The sequence below is a fragment of the Monodon monoceros genome, unplaced genomic scaffold (genome assembly GCF_005190385.1).
Source record: "Monodon monoceros isolate NGI ecotype Baffin Bay Population unplaced genomic scaffold, NGI_Narwhal_1 Super_Scaffold_4, whole genome shotgun sequence".
NCBI lineage: Eukaryota > Metazoa > Chordata > Mammalia > Artiodactyla > Monodontidae > Monodon > Monodon monoceros.
Window position 1 is genome coordinate 48,933,925 of NW_021703781.1, and position 11,630 is coordinate 48,945,554.

At 58.5% G+C, this 11,630-nt stretch overlaps 1 protein-coding gene across 1 annotated transcript; it reads left to right on the top strand.

Moving 5' to 3' along the window:
• The first annotated feature begins 865 nt into the window (after positions 1–865).
• On the top strand, positions 866–8,571 carry LOC114883403 (cytochrome P450 26C1). Its single transcript, XM_029201165.1, has 6 exons — positions 866–1,084; positions 1,602–1,826; positions 2,317–2,592; positions 3,869–4,027; positions 5,929–6,258; positions 8,194–8,571. Exons 1-6 carry the CDS (start codon positions 881–883, stop codon positions 8,569–8,571), a joined length of 1,572 nt encoding a protein of 523 aa, XP_029056998.1. The 5' UTR covers positions 866–880.
• The last annotated feature ends 3,059 nt before the right edge of the window (positions 8,572–11,630 follow it).

The following is an 11,630-nucleotide window of genomic DNA, read 5'->3' on the forward strand; positions in this document are numbered from 1 at the left end:
AGAAGCAGAGCAAAGGGGAGAACCCCCAGCCCTTTAGGCTTGGAGTGCCGGGAGGGGACGGGGCACCTGGAAGTTCGAGGGTGGGGATCCCAGAGAGAGCCCGCATTAGCTCCGTGCGCTTGGTCAGTCCACCCTCCGAGCTCCTGCTGGGAGCCGGGAGGTTCTTGGCGCGAAACTGCAGGCCCCGCCCGAGGATCTGCGCGGGGCACGGCCCCCGGCTTAGCCGTAGCGCCGCAGCGGCTGCCACTCCCCACTCCAACCCCTCGGAGAACGCGCCGCTGCCCACCGCCTCCAATCATTACTCTGCGTGGAGCGCTTTAAATATGCAGAGGCGGGTCACGTCGTGTGAATCGGTATCAATCCGTAGGGAGGGAGCCAATATCTATATAAATGTGGCCTGGGTGGGCCGAAAAGGGTTAAAAGGCTGGAGAAGAGAGAGGTGGGCGGGGGTCTACAGTCCGGGTGCGCGCAGCCCTGGTTGGCAACACCGGTGAGTTGCTCCTTTCTTTGCCCTCCTTCGCTGCTTCTATCGAAGGAGTGCTGACCAGGGGAGGTGGGAGGTGGGAGGTTCGAGCGGTCCCCAGGCAGCCGGCGCCCACGCAAGGGGGTTGCGTTTTGGCCCGGGAGCCGTCGGACTCCGGGAAAAGTCCTGAGCGCGCGGGTCTCGATGAAGGCACGTTCCCTAAGGGCGCGTGGTCACTGCTGCCCTCCGCTGCCCGTCTGCTTTTAGAGCGAAGTCCTTGTCCGAGGTTGTAAATCTCGGTTTTGGTCCCCAAGCCCCAGGCCCTTTCCGGACAGAACAGGTGAACACTGCGCGCTGCCGGCGCCGCAGTTCCTGCGCCTCCTGCGCTCGGAGTGGCCTGGTCCCGGCAGGCTCGCCATGCTCCCCTGGGGGCTGAGCTGCCTGTCGGTGCTGGGGGCGGCGGGCACCGCTCTCCTGTGCGCGGGCCTGCTGCTCAGCCTGGCCCAGCACCTCTGGACCCTCCGCTGGACGCTGAGCCGGGACCGAGCCTCTGCCCTGCCCCTGCCCAAAGGTTCCATGGGCTGGCCCTTCTTCGGGGAAACGCTGCATTGGTTAGTTCAGGTGAGCAGTTCGTCGTTTCCGCACCCCAATATGGCCCCTTCTTCCCTATCCCCCACTGGTTCTCAATGTTCCCAGGGTTCGTAGCCAGCCTCTTCCTGTCGCCCAGGGCCCCAGGGAGCATACACGGCCCTGACCTTTGCCCAGCTGCTCCCTCGAAGGGACCGTATGTCACTGGCGTACTCTCCAACGCAACTTAAGTACCGACAAAACGCGGGGGTGCACAGAGGGGTTCCAGGACCCTATGTCCTGCCACCATAGAATCAGGAGTCAGGAGCAAGTCTCAGCAGTGAGCTCTATGGCGCTCGTGTCCCCATTCTGAGTCTCAGTTTCCTCATCTCACCAATGGGAACAGGAGCAGATACATTACCGTAGGGTAGTCACGAGGCCCATTTGAGACTGTAAAGAGTAAGGCGCCAGCCTAGAGCAGGAGGTTTTTATTAAGCGGCAGTTGAGAGGCCTGGGCTAGATCCTCAGCTGAGGCCCAGCGGCCCCATCCCTCTTCGCTCCTGGCTCGCAGGGCTCGCGCTTCCACAGCTCCCGCCGGGAGCGCTACGGGACAGTGTTCAAGACGCACCTGCTGGGCAGGCCGGTGATCCGCGTGAGCGGCGCCGAGAACGTGCGCACAATCTTGCTGGGCGAGCACCGCCTTGTGCGCAGCCAGTGGCCGCAGAGCGCGCACATCCTACTGGGCTCGCACACACTGCTCGGCGCGGTTGGCGAGCCGCACCGGCAGCGGCGCAAGGTGAGCCTAAAACAGAAGGTGCCGTCGGGACGTCAGACCCGCGGTTTCAGAGAACCTACTGTGGGCCAGGCCGGGGTGAGGTGTTAGGGGTACACTGTGAACCTGGCCAGGGCCCCTGACTAACAAGTGGGTGCCACTGGGCCAGTCCCTTACCTTCTCCGGCTTTGGTTTATAAGGCCAGGACTGGGAATTAAAGGTCCTTTCACCTTCGATCTTATGCGATTCTGATACCAGAAGCGCTGGAAATTCAAACTTAGAGAGGGTTAGCGACGACTTCCTGGAGGAGGTGGCCCCTGTAGCCTGGATGGATGGGAGGGACTGTGTACATCAGAAAAGAACTAGAGGGAATGGCGAGAGCAAAACCCAACACATTTGGGTCCGGGTCTCTTAGAAGAGGAGACAGGCCGAAATTGGCCTTTTGGCTCCTATGGAGTCGTGGAGCAGAGGGAGCCGGACGGCTGCCAGGGCTGACCCCGCGCACTCCCCACAGATCCTGGCGCGAGTGTTTAACCGCGCGGCGCTGGAGCGCTACGTGCCTCGCCTGCAGGGGGCGCTGCGGCGTGAGGTGCGCTCCTGGTGCGCGACCCGCGGGCCGGTCGCTGTCTATGAGGCCGCCAAAGCGCTCACCTTTCGCATGGCTGCGCGCATCCTACTGGGGCTGCGGCTAGACGAGGCGCAGTGCTCGGAGCTGGCCCGGACCTTCGAGCAGTTCGTGGAGAACCTCTTCTCGCTGCCCGTAGATGTGCCCTTCAGTGGCCTGCGCAAGGTACTGCCGCCCCTCCCCAAACCTTCCTTTTGGGGCTCCCTCGGTGTGCCACAGGCGTCACCTCTGCTGGGAGATGGAGGCTCTGCACAGTGTGGGGAGGCGGCGTGGTGTGGCGGTGGGCGTCGGGGCTGGCCTCTGTCCTGACTCGCTGTGTGACCCGCGGCGGGCCACCCACCCTCTCTGGGTCACGCCTGAGGAATGGGCTCCAGCCCCAGCAGCCGCCGGCTTCCCCGACGTTGGGTCTTGGTGGCGGGCGCCCAGCCAGTCGAATGGATGGGAGCACTAGGGCCGCAGACACGCCCCCCGCCCCAACCCAGACCGGCGCCCGCTGGAGAGGGGTGGGTACCGGCTCCCTGCCTGCGGCCCCAGGCCCGCTAGTTTCCGGATCAGAGAACCATGGCCTCTTCAAACTTCAGAGCGATGGGCTGGGCCCAGAGAGCAACCGAACTGGGGCTTCTTATTGTGCTGATGCCCTGGTTTTCAGTCACCTGAATAAAATTAATAGTCATGTATAAACGTATATGCTATACGCGCTGATTGCCTTGGGTACATTTTCTGATTTAATCCTCTCAGTCTGCAAAATATTCTTATTTTATTGATGAAGAAACTGAAGCTCAGAGATGTTAAATGACTTACCCAAGATCACACAGCTAGTAGGGAGGGGGACAGGATTTGAACCCCATCTCCCCTGACTAAAAAGCCCAAGTGCTCAAAATGCTTCTCCAGGCAGACGCTTTTGCTGTGCTTGCTCCCTGAACTCTGGAGGGCCACCCCAGCCCTCTTGCCTACCCCTTGCAAAGGCTAAATGTTTAGACTTCCAATAGTGTCCTTTAAGCCAGAGCTTTCCTGAGCGCATCAAGGTGTCCCTTCCTCTCTGCACTAGTGCCCACTGCCCCTGCCTGAGCCTTGTGCAGGGAAAGGACAATGGACTGACTCCCTGGCAGGGTTCTGTGCCAGACATGGACACTTGACAGCTGTGTGACTCTGGATAATGGCTTGACCTCTCTGAGCCTCAGCATCCTCCCATCAGGAGGACAGTAACTGTTTGCCTTGCCCCAAAGGGGGCTTGTGATCAAGAGAGAATGGTGTGTGGGGACAAATTCATAAGTATTTATTGAGCCCCTTCTATGTGCCAGGCATGGAACTAAGCTGGGAAACTTTTAACACCAGGATCTCAGCAGAGCCAGACCAGCACTGGGAAGATTTTGGGGGTAGGTGTCCAGGGCTGGTCCCCTCAGCCTTCCTGCCCCACCTCCCTTCTCTCCCTGCACAACAGGGCATCCGGGCACGGGACCAGCTGCATCGGCACCTGGAGGAGGCCATTGCAGAGAAGCTTCATGAAGACAAGGCTGCTGCGGAGCCAGGCGATGCCCTCGACGGGATCATACACAGCACTAGGGAGCTGGGCCATGAGCTCTCAGTGCAGGAGCTGAAGGTGGGTGGCGGGAGATTTCTCCTCCCCTCTTTTGCATTTCTAGCAGGTCTCTACACACATGCTGCATCCCTGGAGCAATGGAGCTACATCCTGTTTGGGCCCACTTTGAGCCACAGGCACTCCTCAGGGCGAGGGGAAAGAGGAGACCTGGGTTCCACTTATGGCTCAGCTGCACCCACTATCTCTGTGGCCTTGGGCCAGTCACCATCCCTTTCAGAGGAGAGTCCATGGCATGAATCCTAGGCCCTCCCTTACCGATTCTGGCAGCAAACAGCTCTCCCCCTCCCCCACTTCTCTGTCACTCCATGCCTTTGCCTCTGCTCCCCCTGCCTATGAAGCGCTCTTCACCCCTTTTCTCTACAAACCCTAAGGGTTCAGGGCTAAATTCCACAGTCTCCTTGAAGCTCCCCTCTTCCTCCCCAAATCTACACTTCCATGAGCCACCTTGGCACCTGGCACCTCTCTACCTGTTTTGCCACTGCAGAATCTCCTGGAGAATTAGAACCCCTCCCCATGTATGCATAGTGCACATACAGTGGAGGTAAGGAGGGAAGCTTTGGAGTGGTCCCTGGACCCACCTGCTCGAGAACCCAAAAAGGAGTGGAGAGGTTGGGGGGCAGGGAAGTTAGAAATGGGAACACCTCAAGCCTTCCATAAGCAACTCCCATCCTTTCTCGGGGCCTCAATTTCCCACTTTACACTAGCCAGCCACTGAAGGGTGGGGCTCACTCAGCCTGAGTTTATTCTCCGAGAATGGTTCTAATAATCTCTTTCCTGACTCCTGGGTGGTTGTGAAGTCTGGAAGAGTCAAAGGAGTTAGAAACAGATGAGCAGGGGGCTCTTGAGTCATGGGGGAGCCAGTGGATAGGAGCAGCTCTGGGCTGGGAAGGGGAGTAGTATGGAAAGAAGTGGATGGTCCCTCAGCCTTGGCAGGGCTGGGGAGCTGGTGACAACACCCTCCAGGTTCTCAGGAAGGGACCCACTGGCCAGAAATCTTCAGTTCTGGCTGGCCAGGGAGGACCTTGGAGCCCCAAGGTCTCTGTCCCAACTCCCCATCTTGTGCAGGGCAGGCAGTTAGCCTTGGATCAGGTCATTCATTCCACACATATTATTATCTACCTATTCAGTGCCAGGCTCCATGCTGGGCCTGGGGATACAGCAGTGAGCAAACTATAGCCCTTGCCCTCGAGGTGTGAGACGGGAGGGGTACATATTCATCCTATAATAACATCAATCAGTGTGTAAACACAAACTGGGTGCTGCAAGGAAGGAAGACAGCACACGGGGAGTTGGGAGGGCAGAGGCAGGCAGTGCACACCAGGAAGAGGTTTAGTCACTGGGACCACCGCTAAGCAGGAGGAGCACGATGCTTGCGTTGGTGGGAGGCTGGCGCTGCTGCTGCGGGTGCCTTGGTCAGTTCCACTGCCGTTACTGTCAGGGCGCCCAGCTGGGGTTGTCGGCAGCGCTGTAGGCAGCACTGCATGGTTAAGAGCGCTGGACTCCCAGCTCGGCTACTGGGACTGGTGACGGCAGGGACCTCGAGCACCTCTCAGAGCCTCAGTAAAACGGGCATTGTGCCGCACAGGATCGGGGTGAGTATCGAATGAGTTAATACACGTAAAGCGCTAAGAACAGTACACAAAAAAAGTTCCTGGCATTATCTTTGGGAACCTCCCACGGCAAGTGGATAGATCCTCCTCTTGCCCGTTGCTATCTGTGACTTCCCCAAGTGTCGGACTTGGGATTCAATCGACTCCAGGACCTGCACAGGTAGCCGCGCCACGGGAGCACCCGGCGCTCTGGCCTGTGCGCAACGGCAAATATGGGGGCCCTGCGCCTCAGGGGGCCACGAGGCCGAGGCCCGGCTAATGGAGACTCAGCGCTCCCGGGCTGTCTTGCAGGAGTCAGCTGTGGAGCTCCTCTTCGCCGCCTTCTTCACCACGGCCAGTGCCAGCACGTCCCTCGTCCTGCTACTCCTGCAGCACCCGGCGGCCATCGCCAAGATCCGGCAGGAGCTGGCGGCGCAGGGGCTGGGGCGCGCGTGCGGCTGCGTGCCGGCGGCCTCAGGGGGCGGCGCTGGGCCCCCGGCCAACTGCGGCTGCGAGCCCGACCTCAGCCTGGCAGCGCTCGGCCGCCTGCGCTACGTCGGCTGCGTGGTCAAGGAGGTGCTGCGCCTCCTGCCACCCGTGTCCGGGGGCTACCGGACAGCCCTGCGCACCTTCGAGCTCGACGTAAGTGCGCCGCGCCGCCCGCCCCGCCCCTGCCGCCGGCCGCGGGAAGGTGGGGTAGGGGTTAGGACCGAGCTGTCTACTCTTCCCCTCTCCGGCCCTCCGCTTTCCCTCCTGGAAAATGGGCTGAATCCTCTTCCATTTCCCGGGAACCACGGTTGAGGGAGCAAAGCAAGGTTAGGGACCCCGTACACTTCAGCTTTTGGCAGTGGTCCGGGTGAATCAGAGCCGAGTTTTAGAATAAAGACATCCTTTTCTCCGCCCAGCACCCGCTTTTCAGCCAGTGAGGCTGGGTGGGGCACAAAGAGAGACCCCCACTATGTCCCGTACCCCATTTATCTGGCTCCCTCACAAGAAAAAGGGATTAATCACTGTTACCAGTCCAGGCCCCCGGCTGAGGCCGGATTCCAGGGAAGCGGGCTAATTAAAGTATGGGGTATGATCAGGTTGGCATGAGCTGGACAATGAAAGTTAAGGTCTAGGACTGGCTCCATCTCTTTATGACCCTGGGCAGTTTCCTTCTCACTCTGGGCCTCAGTTTACTCTCTGGAAGGAAGCTGTCTTGGTCCCTTCCAGCTTTGACTCCAGGTGGGGCCCGGCTGTGCTTCGCAGTGGCAGCATCGGGGGAGGGGAGCCCTAGTGCGGCTAAACTGAAAGTGTTTGCCTGAATGGCTGCCCCTGCATCCCCCCTACCACCAGCCCAGTCTCTGGGCAGCTCCAGGCAGAGTGGGCACCTCCTTCCCTGACCCTTACTTTAAGCTAAACAGCAAATGTCCCTAGTGCATTGCATACCAGGATTTGAGAACCCCTAAGGGAATGGGATTGTGCCCCTGAGTTGCTGTCATGGAAAGAAAGGGGTTCAGAGCCAGCAACTTCATCACAAACTGGTGTGAAGAAGAGACTGATCTCTAGCTGAATGAAACCAAAACATTTTGGGAGCTGGCATTTGAACTGGAACAGTGACGGGTTAGGATGGGGACAGCACATCACTGGGAGGGGGGGAGGGGATGGCCCAGACAAAGGTAGGTGGATTAGTGAGGGGTTTAGAAGTGTCGTGGATGCTGAATCTTGGAATTCAGACGTCATGCAGGCGCTGGGGTGCAAGACCTCAGAGAAACCGCAGGAGAAGGGCACTGGACCACCAGGGTGAATAGAGGCAGGGGTCTTAGCCATCCTCCAGGTTCCAGATGGGAAAACAGGCCTAGAGAGGAGAGGGAGAGCGCCTTGGTGATTCCAAGATCTGTTTGCCTGTGAGAGCCTCCTGAAGCTGTTCAGGCGAGGGAAGCAGGATGCTCGGGGCTGGAAGACATCTCAAAAGTGGATTAGCTGAAAAAGTTGGAGGTGAGCAAAGGGAACATGAAAGCTGCCTTCCAACAATTTAATTGTCATGTGCACCTTTTTAGAGTGTGGCTGCCTGATCTGAACATTACTGTACAGCTGATGGGTGGCGAGGACAGAGAGGCAGTTTTCAGTTGAGTCCCAAGAAGAGCTGTAAAATTGAGATGACCATAAAGGAGCTGTCGTTGGCATTGTTCTGACCCAGGCAACTGGTGGTTGCAGGACTAGAATTTAGGTCTCCCGATCTAACGTGAGAACAAAAAAGACAAAAACAAAACAGTGAAACAAATAATAGAGCACATTTACTGACCACTAATATATATGGCCAGACCCGTTATTTGAATCCTCACAACAAGATGGGCATTTTGTTCTCACTTTATCAGTTAAGAAACTGAGGCTCAGAGATTGAGCATTTAGCCCATCGTCACACAGCTCACCGGGGAAGGAGCTGATATGGGTATGCAGAGCGGTAGCTTCCGGGTTAGACGCGCCTCCCTGCTTGTTTTCGGAAGCCTGTTTGATATACCCCAGGTGGAGGATCGGTTCGGGCTGGGTTTCCGGGTGCCTCGTGGTCAGGCGGGTCTTCTCACCTCCCCGCAGGGCTACCAAATCCCCAAGGGCTGGAACGTGATGTACAGCATCCGGGACACGCACGAGACGGCCGCGGTGTACCGCAGCCCGCCTGAGGGCTTCGACCCAGAGCGCTTCGGCACTGAGGGCGAGGATGCGCGGGACGCCGCCGGCCGCTTCCATTATATTCCGTTCGGCGGCGGTGCGCGCAGCTGTCTCGGCCAGGAGCTGGCGCAGACTGTGCTCCAGCTGCTCGCGGTGGAGCTGGTGCGCACGGCGCGCTGGGAGCTGGCCACGCCTGCCTTCCCCGCCATGCAGACCGTGCCCATCGTGCACCCGGTGGACGGTCTTCGGCTCTTTTTCCACCCGCTTGCGCCTTCGGCTGCGCAGGATGGGCGACGCCTCTGACCCGCTGCGCCGCGGAACCTGACTTGGCCAGTGGCAGCGGAGCACTTGCGGAGCCGCCCATCTGCCTTTCCCCAGTACCGGGTCGGGCGCACTCTCTAGTTCACCAAACGGTTACTGAATGCGGCTCTGTGCCAGACTCTGCGGGAGGAGACGCGTGAGCCACCGCCACCGCACTGGAGAAGTGCCCTGGCCAGTGGGAAGGTGCGTCCTGCCCTCCGCACGCACCCTGAGGAAGGAAAGGTGGTGGGCCAAGTCTTTTAAGCCCTTCCCAGGATTTCGAAACAGGGATGGAGGGAACATCTCCACTAGAAGCCAAGCCCGGGAGGAGGCATGGATTGCAGGGCCGTGGGGAGGCTTGCTAGGGGAGGATTGGGCCGTAGAACAATGCGGGAGCTGCAACGGTCGCGAGGAAGAGGGGACGCCGGGAGCGCATCTCTGGCCTGGCTTTGGGCCATAGGAAGACACCGAGAAGGCGCCCGACGGAAGGCCTTCAGGCAGCTGGCCTCCGCCAGGTGCGCCCTAGCCACTCTGCAGGTCTCGGCAGAAACCCAGAACGGTGGGCGCTTCCAGGGCTCTAAACAGGCTCAACACTGCCGGATTCTGCTGGCGATTTCTTAAAAGAAAAACTCCTAGTTCAAGAACACGGTTAATCTTTCCATTTATACAAGGGAGAATAGGCAAACGAGAGGACTCTTTAAGGCTGGATTATTTTCATGGGAGATTGAGACATAAAGACGTTCGAGGTATTTGTACCCAAAACAGAAAGGCCAAGAAATAGTTTCCTGGCAATAGTTGGGTGAGGGGGCTACAGCTTAGCTAGGCAGCTGCTCCCTGGTGGGAAAGTGGGATGAGGGGGGAGGGAGACTCAGGAAAGACACCCCCCCCTTCCCCCAGAAGGACCTACCCTGCATATATCCAGAGAGAGACTAGGAACTGGGGCAGCCTGGGGTCCAGGCTGCTGGAACTTCTCTCTTGAGCATAGCTCCAGGGAGCTGAGCTGTGAATTATCTCCAGGGTAGTTGGCTGCAGGGACATCCTGGTTTACCGCTTCAACCACCTTTATTACAGGGGAGAAACTGAGGCGAGAGACTGGACCACTCAGCCAGTGCTCTCCTCCACCCCCATCGCTTACTCCCTGCTCCAGCTCCCAGGCCTGTGGCTGCTGCGAAGCTCTTGGCCTTTTACCCTTTCAACGCGATCCCTAGATTGGCCTAAGGACTCTCTGGACCTTTCCAACACAGAAGTTCCCAACAGTGTTTAAATCTAAACCAAGAGCCTCCGGCGTCATTATTCCTAACAGCTCACTGTAACCTGCCACCCACCTTCGGACAGGCTGGGGGCAGTTGGACATGATGGGTGAGTCAGGAAAGTTGCCGCCAAGGCCTGAGCTGACCCCTTAATGAACCAGAAGAAAGCTGGTGCCCTCCTGACCTTACGCTTAAGGTGGATCCTGGGGCCAGAAGGAAAGGGGGAAGCAGCAGACACAGGCAGCGTCGGTAGCTCAGTGCAGCGGGCCCTTCCGAGCTCGGCTGACACCGCCATAACCCCCTCCAGGGCAATTCATCACCCACTGCTGACCACAGGCCCTGGCGCCAGGCCATGGGATCTGCAGGCAGGTGACAGAGCCACAGAGCCGGCAAGAAGTGGCGGATCTGGGGACCTGCCTCAGGGCGCTCCTGAGGCTGCAGAGACAACATCTTGGCCTGAGAAACTCCACTAGGCTGAGGTGGTGGGAGGACCAGGGCTTGGGGCTGAATCTGACTTGGGGAGAGAGACTGGGGGAGGGGGCTCTCAGAAGCCCAGACTTGGCTGGTTCCAAGAGGCCTGGTTTACCTGCTGGTGGTCTGAACTAACTATAAGCCCCTGTAGGGGCAGCTCCAATTTTGCTCTAATTTCCCGTTGACACTCCATTCTCAGTAATTTCCAAGAAAATCTGAGCTCTTGCTTTAGTAGCTCTTGATTCTCTGAGGAAGGAGCAGATGTGGTTCTTGCCCTCCTGGACTTGGCGTGCTCACCAAGGAGGTAGACAGTAAATAAACTCAGACAACAGCAAGAGCATGTCTGACGATGACCACAGTGCCGGGCAGGCTGGGGCCTGGGAAGACTTCCCTGGGGTGACATTCGACTTTGGAAGGAACCAGCAAGCGCTGAGCTGGGAAAGAGGCACCCCAAGCAGAGGGAACAGCAGGTATAGAACCCTGGGATGGGGATGAGTGCTCAAGACAAGGGCAGAAGGGGTTGGAAGAAAGGTGGAAGGCGGTGCTTCAGGTGCCTGGGCTCCCCTGACCCCAGTCAGGAACTCACTCCCCACCCCCCAACCCTTAGCAACAGGCTGTTTTGCAGACATCTTGGAAACATTTTATTTTCCAGTGAACCCTCTCCCCACCTACTGCCACCCACGAAAGTTTGGCAAGGGATCTAGATCAAAGTTCTTATTGGGCTGGTAATTTATGGGCCCCTTCCCCTCTTCAAGATGTTCTTTAATGATCCTCACTATCCCATTTAATCCTTTCCTGCCGATCGCCCCCTCGGGTCTCGATGGGCAGGTAGATTAAAACATTTTTCCCCCTTGTGGCAATTTCCAGCACGCAGGCCCCGCTCATCTTGTGACCCGGCGCGCGCTGAACTTGGCGAGATGGCCCTGCAGAGTTCACTCGGATGTCACGGTCCGGCCTGCGGGGGTCACAGGCAGGTCAGGCCGGAGGATTGGGACTGGGCCCCAGGTCACGCCCCCCGCTCGCCAGCTTTGCTCACCGGCCGGAGGCACTGTCCAGAAAGGGGCGGGCCCGGGATTTCTGAGAATTACCTCCAGCGCGTCTCGACCCGGTTCCAGCCGGTGTCCCCGAAGTCGTCTGTCACTGTTTACAGTTGTGAAATCGTTAGAAGAAATAACAGTGGGAGAGACCCTTCCCTAGAGCCTCTGAAACGCCAAGTAGGTTTACGGAGAAACGCCGACTCTCCGAAACACATCCTGGGGCGACCCAGGCTTGGAGCGTTTCGGCGAGTGTGCGGTCCCTGCGACTCCGCAGACACTTCCCGACCCGCCGGGTTTGGGGACC